The sequence below is a fragment of the Taeniopygia guttata genome, chromosome 9 (genome assembly GCF_048771995.1).
Source record: "Taeniopygia guttata chromosome 9, bTaeGut7.mat, whole genome shotgun sequence".
Classification (NCBI taxonomy): domain Eukaryota; kingdom Metazoa; phylum Chordata; class Aves; order Passeriformes; family Estrildidae; genus Taeniopygia; species Taeniopygia guttata.
Window position 1 is genome coordinate 22144073 of NC_133034.1, and position 21473 is coordinate 22165545.

The 21473-nt window shown below is 42.1% G+C and overlaps 1 protein-coding gene across 9 annotated transcripts in view; it reads left to right on the forward strand.

Moving 5' to 3' along the window:
* The window catches only part of PHC3 (polyhomeotic homolog 3), a 31353-nt gene that overhangs the window by 458 nt on the left and 9422 nt on the right, over positions 1–21473 (forward strand). Inside the window, exons 1-14 of one of the 9 annotated variants that reach the window (XM_030280613.4) lie at positions 14–3088; positions 5966–6113; positions 6859–7017; positions 8420–8497; positions 10009–10167; positions 10640–10738; positions 11851–12085; positions 13515–14389; positions 15195–15345; positions 15662–15915; positions 16618–16774; positions 18067–18181; positions 18893–19043; positions 19128–19359. In XM_030280613.4, the coding sequence (XP_030136473.4) occupies positions 5988–6113; positions 6859–7017; positions 8420–8497; positions 10009–10167; positions 10640–10738; positions 11851–12085; positions 13515–14389; positions 15195–15345; positions 15662–15915; positions 16618–16774; positions 18067–18181; positions 18893–19043; positions 19128–19359 (2791 nt within the window). In that variant the 5' untranslated portion in view covers positions 14–3088; positions 5966–5987. Of the gene's footprint in view, positions 1–13; positions 3089–5965; positions 6114–6858; positions 7018–8419; positions 8498–10008; positions 10168–10639; positions 10739–11850; positions 12086–13514; positions 14390–15194; positions 15346–15661; positions 15916–16617; positions 16775–18066; positions 18182–18892; positions 19044–19127; positions 19360–21473 lie in introns of those variants that run through there. The other 8 variants (XM_030280611.4, XM_030280612.4, XM_072933588.1 and 5 more) reach the window with 8 other exon arrangements.

A 21473-nucleotide genomic window follows, 5' to 3' on the forward strand; every position in this document is an offset into this window, starting at 1 on the left:
CCGCAGCGGCCGCTCCCGGTCAGGCGGGTGCGAGAGCGCACGCAGGTCCCTCCGCTCCCGCGGCCCCCTCGGGAACGGGGGCGACACCGCGGCGTGTGTCGCTCCCGCACCCACAGTTGGTACGGCCCAGCGCGGAGCATGGCGGGGCTGCGGGCGGCGCCGGCGCGGCGGGAGCGGAGCGGGGTCCGGGCTGTGGGACGCCTCAGCCGCGGGTGACTGCCGCGATGGGGAGCCAAGGAGGAAAACTTGTTCTACCCAAGTACCGATGGGGCTGATTCTCCAGCTCATACTGAGCGCCTGCCGCGCTGCGGTCCTGCTCTAAGGTCTGGTCCATCCACAGAAGGACGTGTTGCGAGTCCAGAGGAGGCAGAGGAGAGGCCCAAGAATCGGAGCTCTGCTCCGGAGACCGGCTGAGAGGTTGTTCAGCCTAGAGGCAGCAAGGCTCCAGGGAAACCTTAGAGCCCTCTCCAGTGCCTAAAGGTATCTCCAAGAGAGTCGGCGAGGGACTTGGAAAGGGCATGGAGTGACAGGACAAGAAAGAATGGCTTTAAATTTAAAGCGAGAACAGTTAGATTAGATATTACGAAGAAATTCTTCCCTGTGACGGTGATGAGGCCCTGACACACATTACCCAGAGAGGCTGTGGCTGCCCCATGCCTGGAAATGTCCCAGACCCACCAGGTTGGACGGGACTTGGAGCAGCCTGGGCGAGTGGAAGGTGCCCCTGCCTATGGCAAGGGGTTGGAAGTGGATGGCATCTGTAGCCCTTCCAGTCCCAACCATTCTGCAATTGTCCTTGTTCTGAAGCTGAAAGAACCAGAGATGCCCATAGTGGTAGTTCTTAGGAAGCAGATGCTGTCCACCCATGGACCAGGCTCTGCACCTGAGCTGTTACGTAAACCGAACCCATCCCAGCATTAGGAAAAACAGCACCAGACACATCTAACGATGCGCCTTGGCAATCTGTTCACACCATGACTCCTCCACTGTTGTGGTCGCTGCCAACCCAATAAGGGAGGCGACAGAAAATTCAGGATTTTAGCACAAATCCATGGCAAAAGCAGCACACTGCCCTGCAGCAGCAAGCACAGAGCTGAGGGGCAACAGGAGCTGTTCAGAGGCAATGGCAATGCGTTCCTTACAAAGACTGCTGACCAAAGGGTTTTCCGTGGGAATTCTGAAGACTTCCTGCAATGTGCACTGCCCACAATGTGTTAATTTCAGGCGAAGCTTTAATTCCCTTTTATCAAATGGCTGAGATATTTTTAAAGAAAATAACATGAAGGATGTGTTTCAACTAGGGATGAAGCAGGGTTGTTAAAAAAAGGTATTTTATTAAAGCTACAAATTATAAGCCACCTTATCACTGCAAGCAGTATTTGCTCTCAGCTTTGCCTTTTTAACATCAATAGCTTTTTTGACAACCCACATTTGCTGCCCAGGACTTCCTGAACAGATTGATATTTGAAAATGAGAACCTTTGGTTTTTTTCAGTTCTGGTAAAACAATTCCTTTTCCCCACTGCCTCCTCCAGTCAGCATCACATCTGGGTGTTTGTACTGGAGCATCATGGAGTGCAGCTTTTTCTTACATGAGGTCTGCACTTTCCAATCAACACACTTGGTTCTTCCTCCTGATCGTGATACAACAACTTAAAGCCTCATTTGCTGTTTACTTTGATTATGGTTACAAAGTACCATTTTTTTGCCATGCTACCTGACTCTCCTGCAGTGGTTGGCGTTTTTTTAAGTCAGAAACAAGTTATTTGCTCCACCAGCATCCACAGTCTTAGATCCCCTTTGTACAACAGGATCTACCATAGTGTATCTGAACTCACCCTTATATTGACCAAGACTTCTAAGATGTTTTCTTTTTCCTAGAGGATTTCAAGAGTATTTAAAAATGGGTCATCATTCTCCCTACACCTTTATTTTTGACAAATGAAAATTCCCATTTTCTCCTGCTGAATTATGTCATATTTTATAGAAAGGAGGCATCCTCGTTAGACTTGTGGAATTGTCACTATTTATCACAGGCATCTCACGTGGGCTCAGTGCAACTGTTTCACCTGTCAACAGTTTAAGCTCATCTCTAATGCCTTGGCAGGTATTTGAGTTTTGATAGACACTTGCTGAGTCTCTTTTCTTTGCTAAGAACTTAGCTATCCCAACTAGCTGTTAGGTATCTGGCAATATCCCCCCTCTTCTTAGAACCAAAGAATCATTTAGGCTGGAAAAGACCTCCAAGATCATTGAGTTCCAAATTTTGACCAATCCCCACCTCAACCAGAACAGAGCACTGAATGTCACGTCCAGTTGTCCCTTGAACACCTCCAGGGATGGGGACTCCACCACCTCTCTGTGTAGTCTCCATCAAATGGCCTTCCATTCCAAATGGAATTCCAGAAGTCCATTCCAGGATTCCCCAGTGTGGCCCTCACATCCCTGACCCTTCCATGGGGATCCCCCAGCCTGCCTTCTGTGGTGATGCCCTAAGAAATATCAGGATCATCTAGTCCAACTTTTAACACTCCACAGAACATCTCCGAGAGCCACACCATGTGTGTGCCTGAATGCATTGTCCAGACACTTTCTGAACTCTCAGGTGTGGGAGTCACAGAGGATTTAGCCTGAAGGCACCTCCCAAAGTCATCCAAATACAGACTTCTTGTATTTACAGTACAAAGATTTGTATGTATCAGGTGCAAAAACAAGGCATGATGCAAGAGAGACCAGGGGTAATTAACACATATTCACACAGTGCTTTGAGCTGGTGAGTGGCAGCCAGCAGAACCTCAGAAAGGAAAGCTCACTTGATTAGTATGGATGCACTGCTGGTAAATGTCGGAGTCTCTAGAAGGAGGTTCGCTGTTTTGTTGCACACAGAAGGTTATTCGGGCTGAAAACATCGCACATTCCACCGCCCCGGCCCCGCCGCGGCTCTCCCTCAGCCGCGGCCCCTCACCAACATGGCGGCGGGCCCCGTCACGTGCGCGGCGGCGGCCGCGCCCCGCGCGCGCGCGGCGCCTCCCCCGTGAGGGAGGCGAGAAAATGGCGGCGGCGGCGGCGCCCTGAGCGGCGCGTCCCAGGCGAGTGTCCCGGAGGGGCGCGCGGAGCGCGGGCAGCGGCCGCCGCGGGGCCCCGGCCGGGCCGCGGGGGCGGGGAAGCCGCGCCCTGACCGCGCCCCGCCGCCGGCCCCTCCCGCCCGCCCGCCTTTGCTCTCCTGAGGGGGCGGTGGCGGGGCCGGGCTGGGCGAGGCGGGGGTGAGGGTGGGGCAGCCCGGCCTGGGCGGGCGGGGGGCGGCCGGTGAGGGGCGAGCGGGGCCCCTCAGCGCGGGCCCGATGCTCCGCGTGCCGTGGGGTGTATTCCCACAGAGCACACCTCCGTTGTTATCATTATTTCTTATTTATTATTATTTCTCACCTCTCTCTCAAATACCGGAATGCCTGTAGGGGTTAGGCTTGGAAGAAATTTTTATTTCGTTTGGTTTTTTTGTTTGTTTGTTTGTTTTGGGGTTTTTTTTTGTGATTTGGAGTTGCAGGGAGAGGTTGTGAATTGGAAAAAAAAAAAAAAAGAATAAACCATATGGTTGTGGATGGTTGTGGTTATGGGTTGTCAGCAGGGTTTGTTATTACCATGGCATTTACTGAAACTTTCCAAAACATGAATAATGACATTCGTATGTCCACTGTAAGGGTTTGTTAATTGGTATAGAACATCAGGTTGTTTTTTTTTTTACTTCAGGTTGTTGCTTTGACCAAGAAAAATACAAAGAAACAAAACTTTGGAATATTTACCTTATGCACAATGTAACTTGAAGTTATATGGTGTCTTGTACTGTTACTGCTTGAATAAATACGTATTTTCAATAGAGATTTCTGTTGTGCTTTGTATTTTGGGCTCACTTAAATGTGTAGTGGTTGTTTCAAATCAGTGTGTTTTCTAAAACTTACTTTGAGTTATGGACATTGGTTTGAATTAACATTGTTCAGGGAGCATCATTGCAAGGTCTTCATCATTTATCAAAATTAATTTTCTTACAAGGTAGCATCTGATGCCTGCACAAGGTGTGGTGTCAGAGGAGAGATGGAGATGATGAGCAAAAATTCAGGAGCTCCTTACTGTACATCCTTTTTTCATTGTATGTCCTTTGTGAGAACAACCTGCACAATGACAATACTATTTTTGAAATAATTTTGAGCGAAAGGATTAACAACTCTCATGGAGTAAATTTGTGATGGATTAGTTATTAAGTGGGATATGTTACACATCTCGCTTATAACACACCAAAACCGTGTCTGAGAATTAAGGAAATGAGGCATGTATCAAGCTAATTTAACTGGTTGTATAACTCTGCAAAAACTAGCTAGACAAGTTGTAAGTATTTTGAGATGCTGTTAATGTCCACTGAAGGAGACAGGATTTTTTTAAAGATACTTTTCATTATGTGAAAGTAATGTAAAGTGGTTTGAGAAATGATGCTGGGTTTATTGCAGTTGGAGTGGGAACCCAAGTGTGTTAACTTGTGCCCTGATGTAGGTATACAAATGGCATCAGTAATGCACAACAGACCTGCATTTTTAACAACAAATCAAATTTTTTCTTCAGTTCTAGTAGCAGGGATCTCTGGCGTTCAAAGCGTCCTTGATTGCCAGGAATTTTCTTTCATGACAAAGTCCATGCAAGTGTCCAATACAAGAGTAGGCAAGAGGTCTTTAGGTGACCATGTGGGTGTTAGAGTTGAGCTGTTGCAGGTCTCCAGGAGCTGCAGCACCATGTGCAGCCCTCTGCTTGCAGAGCAGTCGTGTTTTGGGAGGTGAGGGTGGCAGCCTGGCAGTGTCCTGCTCTGCTTCCAGCTGTGTGAGTTGAACTCCTGATTATATTCCCATTTGATGCAGCGTCCAATGGGCGGTTTGTTAAGAACTTGGCAAAGCTGCTTTTTTTTCAAGTACATTGCAGCTCTCTCTGATTATTTCTCTGAGCCCCTCTTTATGGTAAGGAAGAAACACATCTTCTCAACCCTCCCTTTTTTTGGCATCCTTTGGAGAGCAATAAACAGCTACTATGTGATTTCCTTTTAATCATAATACAAAGACTGAAAAAGAAACTGCAGTAAACACCCCCATAACATACATTGAGGTTTGTAAAGATGACATTTTGTGCTCTGCAACAGAGGGAAGCCACATAAGACTGGGGAGTATCATTTGAGGTGCTTAAATAGGTAGTTTTTTCTTTGGTTCTTGCTGTATTGTGTGAGGTACTGCTGTTAGAAGGATTTTTTCCTGTATCCTTTCCCTGTCTCTCCAAACAGAGCATTTCACTGGTAATTTTTGCCAGCAGCAGGTTTTGCTCAGTGTCCAGGGTCAGCCAGCAGTTTCAGTCCTGGGCTGTGGGGGTGAGGGAGGTGCTACTGGTTCTGTGTAGTTGGCTGGAAATCTTGGATGTATTCCTAAATTAGTTCTTTATTGCTACTTTTCATGGATCTTAGAAGATTATCACTACATCTCTCAAGAGATTGCATCAAGTAATAGCAAATTCTACAAACTAAGATTACAGAATCACAAAATAAGGAGGTTGGAAGAGACCTCCAAGATCAGCCAGTCCAACCTATGCCCTAACACCTCAACTAGACTATAGCACCATTAGTTATTAAGCAGGAATTCTGTAGGGTTGGTGAGGCCCTGTGGAGGTTGCCCATAGAGGTTATGGCTGCCCCATCTCTGCAAGTGTTCAAGGCTAGGTTGGATGGGGCTTGAAGCAACCTGGTGTATTGAAAGGTGACCCTGCCACGGCAGCAGGTGGGCCAAGATGGTCTGTAAGGTCATTCCAACCCAAACCATTCCGTGATTCTGTGTAACTTACCTTTTGAAAATCGTCCATTTTTCTGTCTCAGCAAAACATTCTTTTGCATTAAAATCAGATGTTCTGGCCTTGTTTGTGAACCGCTTCTGTGTCACTCCTGCCAGGCTGGACAAACGCTGCACAGCTATGGAGAATGAACCCAACACAACGACATGTTCTGCATCCAGCACGACCGTCACCAGCACTTCCACTTCCCGCACGCCGCTGCCGCAGATCTCCGTCTACAGCGGCTCTGACAGACATGCTGTCCAGGTACTGGGCTCGGGGCTTCCTCCCTGTCCTGCACAGAGCTCTGAGCACAGGCACTGTGCAGTACTTCCCACAGCATTAACTGTCCATTCTTCAGTGCTGTTGTCTTTCTCAATAGCTGCCTTGCTGGTTTTCAGGAGATGTTTACTGGATGGTCTCGGAGCACTTAAGGATAGTTCAGGGTAGGCCTGTATCCCAAATAAGAGAGGGGGAAATGCTGTGATAGGAAGTTTGGTTTGTTCACCATTTGCTGAAGGTGCAGATTATTAACATACACTTTTGCAAAATACAGCTTTTTGTTTGACCAACTTTGACTAGAGGGATTCTAAGTATTTGTGTGGGTAGGTCCTGCTTGGGATCCAGCCCCCTCTTGCTGTTCTTTAAATTAGGTCTCCTTGAACTCTGTACACGCCATTCTGTTGTGTTTGATAATTGGGTTTCTCACACACTACTCTGATCTCTGAAAAAGCAGAAGATGATGTAGGATGTGTTGACAAGCAGCTGAGAGGCTGGGATGATGTGTTGGGGATGATGCTGTATTGTCAGGCTGTCCTTGAGAATGTGAATATATTGATGTTGACAATACTCTGTGACTTGGTCAAGAACAGTGAGGGGGCAAGTTCAGTATGACATAATTGGTGTGAAAAAATTTATTTGGCTTTATTTCCTCGTAAGGGTAAATTTAAATATCATGTCAGCATGGTGCGTGCTTTGTAATTGTAATTAATTACCTACTGATTCATCACAGGTTATTCAGCAGGCCTTGCATCGTCCTCCTAGCTCAGCTGCTCAGTACCTCCAGCAGATGTATGCAGCCCAACAGCAGCATTTAATGCTGCAGACTGCTGCTCTGCAGCAGCAGCACTTAAGCAGTACCCAATTTCAGAGTCTGGCAACTGTTCCACAGGTGAGAGTGAAGATTGCTGAAAAAGAATCATGAATTGTCCAGAGCAGGGCTACAGTCATTGTCAAATGTAAAAACAGCTTAAGTGCCTGAGCTTAATGCCTCATGATAATTCACTGTTATATTTTAATGATGTTGTTGTTTTAAATTGTATCATCCTCCAAACTGTTTGGAGGATTTTGTTCAGTGGTATAGATGCTCCAGTAGGCAACCATTCCATGCTTTATTGCATACATTATAATGCATCGTGTAAACCATCAAGCAGTAATAAAATTAATATTAAAAATAGACAACTTCAATCTTCATCCCATGATTTTCTCTAAAAGTTGGTGGGGGAAGCAATGAATGGCATTGTATCTTAGTGAAATAAAAAATAATAAACATCTGGCATCTTAGTGTGTTTTGCCTCACATCTGGCTGCATTATAAGTAATGGCAAAATTAGATTTTAACCCTGAGTGTGAAAATGTAGGAGGTAAATGACATCTCATATATGAAACACAGCTTTTAACATCAGTGATCACTGGAGGAGACCCATTTTGAATTAAAGCAGTGGCAAGATATCCTTTGACCTCAGTTTGCCTTGGATTGAGAATAAGGTCTTGCAGAGAGAGGTGGTTGTTAATGATTTTACACAGGGAAATGTTAAATGGCGTTATGGACCTCAGGGATATGGCTGTTTGGTGTCAGAACTGACTCATTTTTGCTCCTGGCTTTTTCTTCTATACCTTTTTTTTATTAGATTGTGGTAATATTTCTGTGGTAATTTTTTTTGTTGTGATGGATTTCTATGTGGATATGCAGTAACTGAAACAGAGCAAAGAAAATCAGGTTGGGAAAGGCTGAGAAGTTTTGGTTCTGTTCATACAGGAGCCTAAATCACTGTCCCTGATATTCATCTTAAGGGCTGGAATAGCATCCTGTGACACACACTTGATGTGCATACATAAGTTACCATTCCAGAATATGAGGCTGCTCTGTACAGCATTTATATATTTTAGAAGATTCTAATCACAAGAAAATTATTACATGAGTTTTAATAATGACAGTTTTTTATGATACTGCATTTTAAGTTCTGAGCACCATAGGTGGTGAGGTGATCTCTTAGCTCCATCATTATCAGTTTGGCAGACTTTACCTCTGATCATTTTTCTTCAGGTCTTGAGCTGAAAGAATTACATGCCTGAAATTTGGTAGGACTTCAAGGAACTTAGCAACTTGCAGATAGCATTCCATAGTGCAGAGTGCACTTTGCTGAAAACTATTTCCAGTGAATAAAGCACCTTACTGTTAGCTCAGAGAAAGGTAAAGGTAGAGAGAGCTGTTTCTGATGGTTTGTGCAATAAAATGAACATCACTTAAGCACTTTCTGATTTCACTATTTGACACATATTCTTGCTATTTAGGCAAGCCTGTCAGGTGGGAGGCAATGTACTTCCCCCACTGGGAGTGTCACTCAGCAGTCAAGCATGTCGCAGACCTCGGTACGTAACTGCACCAAGCCCTCCCTCCATTCCCAACCCTGCTTGGTTGTTATATGGCTACAGGGAAAACCAGAAAATATTAACAGCATTTCAGTTTGTATTGTTAAAATTAATACTACAGACACAGTGAGCAGTATGATGGCTCTGTAGTAAGGTCTGGATGCCATCTGTGATTGTTGGTGGCCAGTGTTGGCTTCCCAATTCCCAGACCCCTCTTGATGCTCTGAGGGGCAGCTGCTCACTCCACAAGCACCAGTGGCTATTCAAACTCCTGCAGAAATCACTCCCTGAGCTCTCATCTCTGCATGATTTCGTACTGGATTTTCTACCTTAGTTTCTTTATTCAGGGCACTACTGTAGGTGAAAATCATAACTATGTATCAGGGATTAAATAGCACAAAATCTAAAGAATCCAAGTCAGTGCTCACATATTTATGAAACTGATTAAATGTTTATAGCATTCATTCTTTTATTGATTATCATCTTTTATCATTCATCTTTTTTGCAGTTTCACTTCCCATATGCTAGGCATGTGCTCCGATTTCAGTTATGAGCAGCTCTATGTTCAGTTCATGCTGTATTCCTTTAAGTGCCATTGTCAGACATGCACAGTATCTTCTGTACAGTTTTACGGCTGTCTGAAGTAGGATTTGTTAGTCCTGCAGACATCCTGCTTATTAATCATACCCTCAAGCTGTTCATGACTCCAGTGCATAGCTTCAGTGATTTAACTGTGTATTTTTTTGAGCTCTCATAGCTTGGCTTGGCTTACAGTTGTTAAAAGTAAAAGCATTTATTCATTAAATTTCAGAGGGAAATTCTATTAAGATGTCTGATGTTAAACTAACAAAATAATTGGGCTGGGGTTTTTCAAGGAAATCCTTTAAGTAAGTGATGAAAAAGAGCTGGGCACTTAACTCTGTTAGACTGGTTAGAGAAAAAAAGAAAAAGCAAAGATACAACAGCTTCTTTTTTAAAGAAGATGCTAAAGAGTGGTTCTTGAGCATTTAATGTGAAATTGGAAAAAGTCTTGGTCTTCAGTAGTTTTTCAGTGTGTGTATGTGAAATGAGGATTGAAAATCCGTAAGTAGGGGCACAAAGAAGCGTCCTGATCAGGTTGCATAGTAGACGATACCAGTCAAGGCAGTTAATATAAACATTTAAAGGTCTTAAATTTAAACTTCAGGTGTTTTTTCTTAAAATATTGAAATCTCATTCTACATATTCAGTAAATGTTTATTTCTATGAGACGTATTTTTCAGACTTCATATCATTGTTTATACTCGTAACTGCTTATTATTAGTTACTGCAAAGTGGTTGCTTGCAGTTTAAGGATAAAAATGTACAATCTTGCCAGAATCCAATTTTGTGATGATTGGCTCAATATATTTTTGATATCTTCACAGTCCAGATATTCCAACTGCCCCTGCCATTTTTGTCGAGGGCTTTCTGGCTTTAGACCCTAGGGTGATGGAATTTCCATGACAGAAGCAATGTTTTTGTTTCCTTAGATTAACCTCTCCACCTCTCCTACACCTGCACAGATAATAAGCCGTTCTCAGACCTCCAACACCACCAGCAGCAGCATCACCCAACAGACGATGTTGCTGGGCAGCACCTCTCCCACCCTGAGTGCCAGCCAGGCTCAAATGTATCTACGAGCTCAGATGGTAAGTTTTGATTACAGTCCTTGCCAAGTTTGGCTTTGGTCTCTCCCTGTTGGAAGATCTAAGCTCTCTTGCTTGAATATAGTAGATATTGGGCTGCTCTGTTGTCTTTTTTTTTTTCCTCACTAATTTGTAGTATCGAAGGGAAAGTCTTCTTATGTGCTTGTATAAAAGTTCATAGCTGTGTTTTTCTACCTCAAAGATTTTTCTCAACATGCAGAACCAGTATAATATTTGGTTTACATTATTCTCTTTAGTTTTCTTTGTTTCTATTCTCTATAATTTTCTTTGTTTACTAAAATTACCATGATAAATAGTTCTTTAAATAAATTAATCTAAAAGTAAAAAAGTAAATCTTAGAAGCTGTACATCAATATGTGTAAGTATGGTATCTCTTTAAGATACTGCATTTCTTTCACAGATAGTAAAAATTTTCAGTCTGTTACCATGTATTTTTTTTTTTCTTGCTTAACAGCTTATTTTTACTCCTGCGACCACTGTGGCTGCTGTCCAGTCTGACATTCCTGTAGTCTCCTCATCCTCCTCATCTTCCTGTCAGTCTGCAGCTACTCAGGTGAGCTTGTCTAAACTTATTGAAGGCCCTGTTGAGTGGGACAAAAATGAAAAGTAAGGAAATGTTGTGCTTTGGTTTTTCTTGCTTTACTGTCACCCCAGACCAGAAAGCAGATGAGCTGCTGGGGTGGCTCTGCCAAACTCCAGCTGAGTCACCTTACCTGTGAAGGTGTGCTGAAGGATTTGTCCTCACTGGGGCAGGATGGCAGTAAATTCATTCTGCATTCCAGTGAGGAAGCAAGCACAATTGTATGGGTTTGAATGTGCCCTGTGGTGACACACAGAGCAGTGAGAAGTGAAATGTAAACTGCCTGTTCATTGCACAGGTACTAACTGTTGAGTGTGTATAGTATTATGTAATCAAAAGAGGGAATGGTGATAATAATTAGTCCTCTTTTTCATGTAAAAAATGATGTAAATTAGTGCTACAAGGGTAGGTATTATCCTTGAAAATGAAATTTTCATTAGGATTGGAGATCTGGGGTAGTTATGTGCAGAATCTGGATGTGCTAACAGACTTCAGTGAAAATGATCCCTGACTGATGTACATTGCTGAAAGCAAACCTTCTGTTTCATGTTATACTGGTGGTGTCATGATGAGAAGGGAGGTTAATATTGGTTAATTTGGAGGTTCATATAGAAACAAAGGTCTCAGTTTTGTTAGGCTATAGACAATAGAGAAGACTCTGGTCCCAGTGACCACCCAAGGCTCTGGTTTATGGTGGTGTCTGGAAGCTCACAAACCACTGCACTTCTGCAGTGTCTGTGAAAGTAAAATTGCCTTTGCTTAGGATGTCTTGTGTCACTTACTTTGAAGGCACAATAAAAGAGAAAAATAAAAGTTTTAATTCAAATTAATTAACAATTTTCACTTCTTTTAAAAATCCAACAAGGGAAAAAAGACTTCTGTATTTATCACTAAAGTAATAAAGATCTCTATCTTTCTCTAAATGTTATGGCTTTAAAGATACTTTGATATGCAGATTTTTAGCTTCTTGTGATCACATGGGATGAGAAGCATTACAAAATGTAATTTTTTTCGCTGATTTTGTCTGATATGTATCATAGCTATTTATAGAGTTTGAGTCTTTTCATGTTTTACCCATTTCCCAGGTTCAGAACTTGACGTTGCGCAGTCAGAAGCTGGGTGTGTTGTCAAGTTCACAGAATGGCCCACCAAAGAGCAGCAGTCAAACTCAGTCCCTGTGCTCCAGCAAGGCTGTCAGCAGCTCCAAGGGCAGCCAGCCCGAGCCCTCGGAAAGCAACAGGAAAGGCGAGAGCCCCGCTGCCGAGTGCCGGAGCACGCCGGCCACACGGACATCCAGCATCCACCACTTAATCACACCAGGTGGGACCAGTGTGGAGCTACAGGAAACTGATTGTAGATCGCAGTTCTGTCAGGGTTCAGTGTTCTCTGACCATGTTATGGCAGATATTCTACACGAACAGAGTTCAGATTTTATTAGTAAATTCACTTATTTGTTGGTCTTAGATGTTGCACAGGATTTTGATTAAGCAGAAGCAGGAGTGTTCTTAAATCATAATACAAGCACAATATAGCAGCTGCAATTCGCTGTAGAGTCACAGCACAAATGATTCTCATTCCTAGTGTCTCACTGTATATTCATTCTTGGGACATGCCATCCCATCTCTAGGCAGCAAAATGTGGGTTGAAACTACCTCAAGCGTCTTGCTCCCATCTAAATCAAGTTTAATTGTGGTTTGTTTCTTTTTTCTCTGTTGTCTGTGTCATGAGAATGTTCTTATATCGAGTACTTTTATAACCCCACAGGTAACAGTGCTAAAATTTTAGTATTTTCTATCAAGATAAATCAAAATAACCCGTACTTGGTTAGAGAGGCACTTCACTGCATGCATTGTATTTGCACCTTAGCTTTCTTATTTTGAAAAAGTGATGGTAGTCTAGACAATTGGTCTGAATTCTGTGGAATGTAGCTTGGCTCAATGACAGCTTTTAGAGAAAGAGGGAGACTTGGAGCAGACATTCTGGAGGTATTGAACTCTAATGCTCTCAGAACTCACACTGGTAGGAAAAAAAACCCCGTACTTAGTAGCAGAACAAATCAAAAAATCTACATAAATTACTTGTTTCTCAAGTGGACAAAACAAAGCAAGAAGAGGTTTGCATGTGGAGGAAAATGTGTGTGTGCTGTAAGAAATGGCTGGTGAGTCACTGGTTCACTTAAAGGTGATGATTTCTCTGGAAGCTGCACTATTTTTAGGTTTGTGCCTTCAGTTGCTGTGTTCAAGTTCAGGCAAATGCTTTCAATGGTAAATTTATACTAAACTCTTGGAATTTTGTTAGTCTCTTAGCATAGTATTATCTGAAGTTTGACTTAACAGTTATCAGCAAATCCTGTTGTACTTATAATTTCTCTTCCGGTCTGTTTCAAAGCAAAGGTTAAATCCATTTAAAGTTGTGTGCAATTCTTAAATAAGGCTGGATCAGCAATAATCTTAGACCTAGCAGCAAAAATATAAGTTTAGCTACTTCTTTATAGAAAGTACCTATATGTAAAAAGCATGGTCATATTCATTTGTTCATTGCTGCATTTTGCTTTGGAAATTGATATACACCCCTAATAAATTGTTCTTGTGTTCTGTGTGTTGTCAAAGAAGAAATTTTTAAACAAATATTTGAAGTGGTAAAGATATTGTGCTGATCTTTAAAGTGAGCATTTTTGAGGTATTTTACAATATTTTGAGAACTTGAAGAAATCAATATTAATTGTCACTTTTTTTCCCTTCCCTCACAGCTTCATATTCCCCATTGCAACCTCATTCTCTAGTAAAACATCAGCAGATCCCACTTCATTCACCACCTCCAAAGATTTCCCATCATCAGCTGATCCTGCAGCAGCAGCATCAAGTCCAGCCGATTGCGCTCCAGACTCCTCCGGGCCAGGAGCCGCCTCCGTCCCAGCACTGTCTGCCCGTCCCCAGCCATGCGCTGCCTCCGGCTCCCAGCAGCGTCCCGCCCCACTGCTCCCCTCTCCACGTCCATCCTCCGCCTCTCACGCTCTCTCCTACCCCGTCCCAGTCAGCTCAGCAGTCAGTGGTGGTGTCCCCTCCGCCGTCCCACTCCCCGAGTCAGTCACCCACCATCATTATTCACCCTCAAGCCCTTATCCAGTCCCAGGCCAGCTCCCTGGTGCCGGCGGCTCTGCAGCCCGAGCCGGCCGCTCCGCAGGCGGCTGCCGCCAGCCCGGTGCGGCCGTCGCAGCCGCTCAGCCTCCCGCAGCACCTGCCGCTGCCGCCCTCGCCCGCCGTGCACATCGGGGCCGTGGAGCCGCCCCCCTTGGTTTCCCCGGGCCAGCAGCTCGTGTCCTCCACGCCGCACCAGCAGTATCCAGCCCTGCAATCCGCTCCCATCCCTCTGGCAGCTCCGCCTCAGCTCTCGGCATCCTCAACCCAGATTCAACCGCTGCCCTTGCAGTCTGTGCAGTCGTTACAAGTGCAGCCTGAAATTCTGTCCCAGGGCCAGGTTTTGGTTCAAAACACTTTGGTTTCTGAGGAAGAACTTCCTGCTGCAGAGGCTTTGGTCCAGCTGCCGTTTCAAACTCTTCCACCGCCACAGACGGTCGCAGTAAATCTGCAGGTGCAGCCCTCAGTTCCGATTGAAACTCCAGTGGTGAGTGATAACATTGCATCCTTTATTCTTTCCCTGGGCTCCTCCAGAGCTGTGAGTCAGGTTCATTGACTTCAAAGCAACCTACATCAGGTGCTAGACAGAGGACAAGAAACCTATTGATTACAGAACCGAGTTTTAAGAAAATAATAGACTTTTTCCTTCTGATTCATATTTTGGTTTGGAGTGGTTTTGTTGGCTTTTTGTAATGGATTATCAGTCAAGAATATCAGCCAGGCATCATGAAAATGGTTTGCTTTTGACAGGGTGGTGTTTTACATTTTAATCTGCTAAACTGACTGTCAGGAATTTATGTAAATTTATTTCAATACTTTTGAGGGAAAGACCTTAAAATCTTATAACCTCTACTGCTTGATAGCCTTGGTGTACTCTTCTGAAATACTCAGCTTGATTACATTGCTGTATAAGATAGAACAATTTGCAGACTGGTCATTAAACTTGCATTTTTCAGATGCACTTAAATAACATCAAATGTATGTGTAAATAAAAATAGCAGTAAACTATACACATAAGATACTTAAAAAGTCAAGTTCTCTGCTCTGTTTGATTGGAGAACTGTACTTCTTTATGTATTGCTGTTTGTAACAAAATACTTTCATTTTACTGTCATAGATATTGTGATGTCCTCAGAGTTCATTGTTTGGTATGCATTTTGGGAACTAGTATTTTATTAAAAGATTAGCATGTTTGATCTGGTAATTTATTTTTAAGACTGTATTTATGCAACTCTTTTAAGGTGTTAAGATAGAATGGAAATCTCTCTAAAGCAATAGTTTGTTGGATGCAGATTTACCAAGTGGAGAATGTGTGTGAAGAGGAGATGCCCGAGGACTCAGATTGTGTCCACATGGCAAGAACACCTACACCACCCACCTTGTCCCCACCAGCCATAACCTTGGGTAATGGAGAGGCTCTTAATTCAGAAGATCCTTTGTCAGGTGAGGACAAATGCCAGACTAAGATAGCTTTTGGTTTTGTGATTTGTGTAAGTAATTATTAGCCAGCTATGTTTGTAGTTAGCGGGTACTGAGTAAAGGAAAATGTTTACATGAGGAGGGTGTGTTTGTGGAATAGTCTGTGAGATAAGCCATCTTGTTTTAAAAGTGGAATCTATAAAGCCTAGGGAAGAGTCTGTGTTAGGGGTTGATGGGTGCAGAGATGAGTCTTGGCGATTCATCACCTCTTAATTCCTGATTCTGAGCCAGTGGTTGGACATAAGTGATAAAACATAAAATATTTTGTTATTTCTTGCAGAACATGGGGGACTGCCTTCAGTGACATCATCAGTCAGTGCCTCAGTAATTAAATCTCCATCTGATCCTTCCCATGCCTCTATTCCACCACCACCTCTTTTGCTTCCAGCAGCAACGACAAGGAGCAGCAGCACATCCATGCCCAATAGCATTCCCAGCCTAGAAAATAAACCTCCACAGGCTATTGTTAAACCCCAGATCCTGACCCATGTCATCGAAGGCTTTGTGATTCAGGAGGGGTTGGAGCCATTTCCTGTAAGTCTAAAAGTTGCTAGGAATTTTTTACTAGTAATCTTTGAAATTAACTCTCTGTAAGAATGATGTTATTTGTGGCTGCTTGATACTTAGATCTTGAGTTATGTTTCAGATGTTGGTTTTGACCTTTTCTCCACTGATTGGTGACTTGAGTCGCAGGCTATATCTGGAGATAACTACAGAGAGTGGGTTTAGGCTGCCATTTGGAATAACTTTTTTATATTTGTCTACCTCCTAGATCCCTCTATTTTAGTGATACCTTAATTTGAACCTCAGAGCTGAGTCTGTTAAAATTCTAAAATGCTAGAATTTGTTGTTTCAAGCACTGGCAAGCTCTTAACTGGGCTAGGTGTAATTAGTGCTGTGTCTGGTAAGAAGTACCGTTGGCAGTTTCAAATCACAAACTGGCAATTTAAAGCCTATCTTTCTAATGTAATATGTGTCTCATTTTCACATTCCTTCATTTCTGTAAATATAATGTGTTTCTCCCTTTGTAAAATATAATTGCAAACTGCAGAGCAGGAGTGAGTCTTAATTTGCTTGAGAAATAAGCTTTGGCACAATGTAATTACACTTCATTGATATGAAGTAGAAACTGATCATCTTCTCATTACAACTGTTAAGTCACAAATAGTATTTTTAATTATTCACTGTTGTGAATAACGTTAATTACTCACTGTTGCTTTTCTTTTATTGCACTAGGTCAGTCGTTCATCTTTGCTGGTGGAACAGCCTGCAGAGAAGAGATTGCTGGTGGAGGGTCAGATCATGAGTGTGGTGTGTGTTGAGTCAGATTTGCAGAACACAAAACATGCAGACAATTCATCAGACACAGAGATAGAGGATATGATTGCAGAAGGTTTGTAGTTTTTGTTTAAATGCCCATTTCCCCCCTCCAGTTCTGTATGCTATGAAATGGGAATCAAACTGTGGCCTGGCCCAGAAAAAACAAGTTATTCTGTGAGCACACGGAATAACTTGTATAAATTCGTCTAAGATTTGAAAGTTCAGAATTTTTTAGCCACCCCTGGGTTTTCTTTCCCACAGCTTGTATCCTTATTGCACCAGAGCTGTTTTTGGTGAACTGCTTAAATTTAGTCTTAATGCAAGTCTTTCTTTCATTCTCTTAAAATAGCTCTATTCCTTCCATATCAAAACTCTTTGCAGCAGTTATTTTGTCCATAATTTGTTTAATTAGATGTTAATTCAGTTTTCATTTCAGTATGAACACCATGCTGTTTCTCAGATTTCAGACAGCTTGTCTGTTTTATGGAGTTATCCAAACACTCATAGTTTTGGGTTTAGTTTTGGTTTAGCTCCTTACAGCTGGTGTTAGGTTTATGTAGAGAATTTGTAGCTACTCATTAGATGAGCTGGTAGGAAACATCCAACATGGAGACACGTCCACATCCACCTCACATGAGTAGGAGAGATTTTCTGATAGTAAATCAGAGTATGACTGTGTGTGTGGCAGAAACATCCTTCAAATACCCTTCTCAGTATTTCCAGCTCTTTGCTGCACTGGTGCTTTTTGTAGAGAAGGAAAAGGGTCATCTCACCTCACCAATAAGAGAAAAATGCTGTGTAACAATAAGCTGTAAATCAGCAGATGTCATAATCCTTTTTTTTGTTACATGCAGATTATCTTTTTCCTAGATTGAATGTTATATATATTCAAGATTCAATGTTTTCTTCACTTTCCCAAGTCCCTTTGGTGGTAGCAGCTGCTTCTTCAAAGTACTTTAAAAGGTTAATTCATGATGTCATTACAGGAGAGTTTGCATTTATACTATGGAAGGCCTGATTCTCGTAATGAACTCTATGAAGCAATTTATGAGGAATGTAACCCTTCTTTTTTAATTGCTTGCTATGTTTGAGGCCAGACCTTCTCATGGATGGCTTGAAATGCAACAAAAAACTGATTAAGTTCATTGAACAACTCAATTGAAGGTTCATTAAGGTTCAGTCTGCTCAAGATCTTTTCTAGGCAGAATGAAATCTATACTTGCTTAGCTTTGCATAATTGTCTATTAATCAAAGTACTTAATTGAATGCGTTAAATATTTGAAGATCTTTTGCCTGCTTGAGGTGAGAGATGTGAACATAATTTTGTGTCATTGAAACTGACTTTATTCATCATTCCTTCTATAGAGGGACTGGAGGAAATTGAAAACGATCTTCTGAAGTGTGAATTTTGTGGGAAAATGGGATATCCCAATAAGTTTCTGCGGTCAAAAAGATTCTGCTCCACATCCTGTGCCAAAAGGTAACTCTATGTAATTATTGTTTATCATTATTTGGCTAATGGTTTAATCTCTCCTGGCTGAGAGAACAAGAATTCACAGTCCACCTCTGAACGCAAAATCTTCCATTATAACAACTGGAAAGTTGATGTTTAATACCATAAGTTTTAGAAACGGGGAATAGTTTCCCATTTCTAGTTGCCACTTAGCTCCTTTTTGGCATCAGTGTGTCTGGGCATGACCTTTCTCATATGTCTGCTGTGTTCCCATTTAGATAGTGGGAATATATATTTTTGATTTGATACTTCTTTGGACACCACCAGCAAAATAATCTCAAAGAGATTTAGTCTTTTTATCTTAACATGGGATTTTTGCCTGTATCCTCCTCTGACTGGGTATCAGCTAGGAAGAGAAAATGGAGCCAGAAAATATAATGTGATTTTAGGTTTTTAGTGGACATTTCAGAGCAGAACCGTACTATGCAATAAAATGCAAAGGTATTTCTAAGAATGGGAAGGAGAAACATCTTCCAGGGGTAATCTGGATGTCTTTGATCCCACAATGAGATGAGGGTTTTGATGAAATAGCCTCTGAGATACCTTTCTCTTGTATTTCTGTGACAGCTGTTGTTGTAATTAAGCAGCATTTCTACAACACTGTGATTTTATGGTTACTTGATTGAATTCAGTCCAAAAAACTCCTAGTGCATTATCGAATATATCTTACTTCTTTAGGCACAGCCTTAGTTGCACTAAGAAATTTGGGCTGTTTCCATCAGACAAGACCAGTCGTTGGAATCGGAAGTCAGATAGCCAAAGTCTTGGGCGACGCGGGCGTCGGCCGAGTGGCCCTGAGGGGGCGTCACGAGATCATTTTCTTAGACAGGTCTGTGGAATATTTGCTTAAAACTATGGCACTGCTTTGGGAATTGCAAATAAAGCCTAATACTGTAGTTACTACGTTTTCCAGCTTCCAATTACTTATCCATCTGCAGAAGAAGATCTGGCTCCTCATGAAGATGCTGTTCCCACGGCCATGACCACGCGGCTCCGGAGGCAGAGTGAGAGGGAGAGGGAGCGGGAGCTCCGGGAGCTGAGGATGCGGAAAATGCCGGAGAGCATCGACCTCCTACCCGTGGTGCAAACTGACCCCTCAGTATGGACTGTCGATGAAGTTTGGGCTTTTATACATTCTCTGCCTGGTATGGAAGGGGCAATAACTTGTTCTGTTGTTTTTAACAATGAAGTTCCTTGCTTTATAGCAGCACTGTGATGAGGAGGTGATGTAGTAACAGCAGCAGCAGTGTTAGCTGGTGACAGAGACTGGAATGTGATTTGTTTCCTCTTGCTTGTTCCTTCAGCACAAATCCCATGTTGATAGAACTAGTCCCACTTCTGCTGTTGCATCCCAGCTGATGGAGATTAGAGCTGTTCCTTCCTTCAGTCTGACTTCTCTCAAGAGGTCAGTAGAGAGATCAGACACACTTCCTCCGTGTTACACTGCTTTCTTCTCTTCCTTTCTCACTTCCTTCTTCTCTTTCTTCCTCCCTTGCTGCTTATTCAGTAGAAAAAGCAAGAGCAGTGTTACTTCCCTTGATACAACTGAAAAGTTTGGAAGACCTCTCATGATACAAGTCATTAAAAAAGAATAAGCAAGTTTCTGCTATAAAGTTAAAATTTGTTTTGCATAGCTTTGCTCAGAGATCTTCTGCCTAGAAACTCTGCATGCTGCTAGTCTCAGTTTATTCTCAGAAAAAATAATATGATTTTTCCTTGTTCACAAACCTTTCTTTTAGATCAATATTCACTGTTACCTTTCTTTTAGATCAATATTCACTGTTACCTTTATGTCATCTTCAGATTATTTGGCATTTATCATTTGCTAACTATCATAACCTTTAAAGCTTCACTCCCCACCTTTTCCCAAGGATTCCATTTTATCTGATCAGACACTGTAACCCCTACAGATAACAAGGCAGATCTCCACAGTTAGCAGTCATACCAGAATTTTTGTTGCTTACCTATTAAAGCCCAAGCTGTGTTTGTTCCTAATTTTCTACTTTTTTTTGAATGCTATACCATTTTTTTGAGAATCCCGTTAGAATGTTAACCTATAAGGAATATACCTTCACTGCTAAGTCATACACATGCATTTTTTAGACAGATAGTCTTTTTTAGTAGTTCAGGCAAAGAATTGCATAAGAGATGTTTAAAATGGCAAAAGTCATCCTTGAAGTACCTTTCTTCTGATAGTTTATTGCAATTCAGTAACACTGCCTGCTTCTTGGGAACCTGCAGTGATGGCTGTAGAAACAAGCAAAGCTCCATAGGTTTGGGATGTGGTTATTGCTGTTTCTGTACTTGAGCTGTGTTACGGAGTGTAGCTCTGTCACTGCTGTTTTCAGTTACTGTTTGTATGGATTCGAGGCTCTAGTTAATTCAATAACTAATCCTAGGCTCTCAATAAATGATAATTCCTGTGCTAGAGTAATTTAAGTGCCACATAAGCACAATTCACTTGCAAGTATGAAACCAAAAATTTTATTCTTAAAATGTGGTTTCTGTTTTGGAGCCATTACTTTTACAATATTTCACTGGGTGCTGGATCTGGTTTAGTTTTTGTAATCGAAAAACAAGGTGATCTTTGATTTTAAACAAACTTATATTTATTTATATGTAATGAAAATTTATTACTACTACTCATTCCTTTCCATATGAACGCTTAGTTTCTCAAATACTTTTTTTTTAAAGAAGTTCAATAGATATTTAAAGTTAAATTCACAACCTGCCAGAATTTTTATTTCTATGTTGCTGCATTTGGGTTTTGGGTAATTTTGGGGTTTATTCTTTTCAGTATATTCTCAAGTCATTCTCTTGAAAAAATATTTTATCATATACTTCCAAGATGGATTAATGCAGGAAATAATATAGATTATTTTCTTTATGGCATTTTATATTATATATCTACTTGGTGCTGTCTGTGCAGGTCATCTCTAGACCATGCTGTAGCAGATGGTGATTTGTCACTTTTCCATGAACATTAGGGACATCTGTTTTCATTTACAGCTTTCTGCACAGTCTGTAGCTGAAATGGACTTGTATCCTTGTCAGGCTTTTCCTCTGGAGCCTTTTGGAAAAGTCAATGTCCAGGACACTTGCACTGTTAGCTGCTTCTTCTGGAGGAAGAGACAGAACAGCTTAAGCTGAGCAGAATTGTTCTCCTTTCTGTCTTCAGTTGCAAGATGAATGACCTTTCACCTGCTCTCCACCCTTTCTTTTTAGCCACGTAATTGCACAACAAGCAATTGCAAAAGTG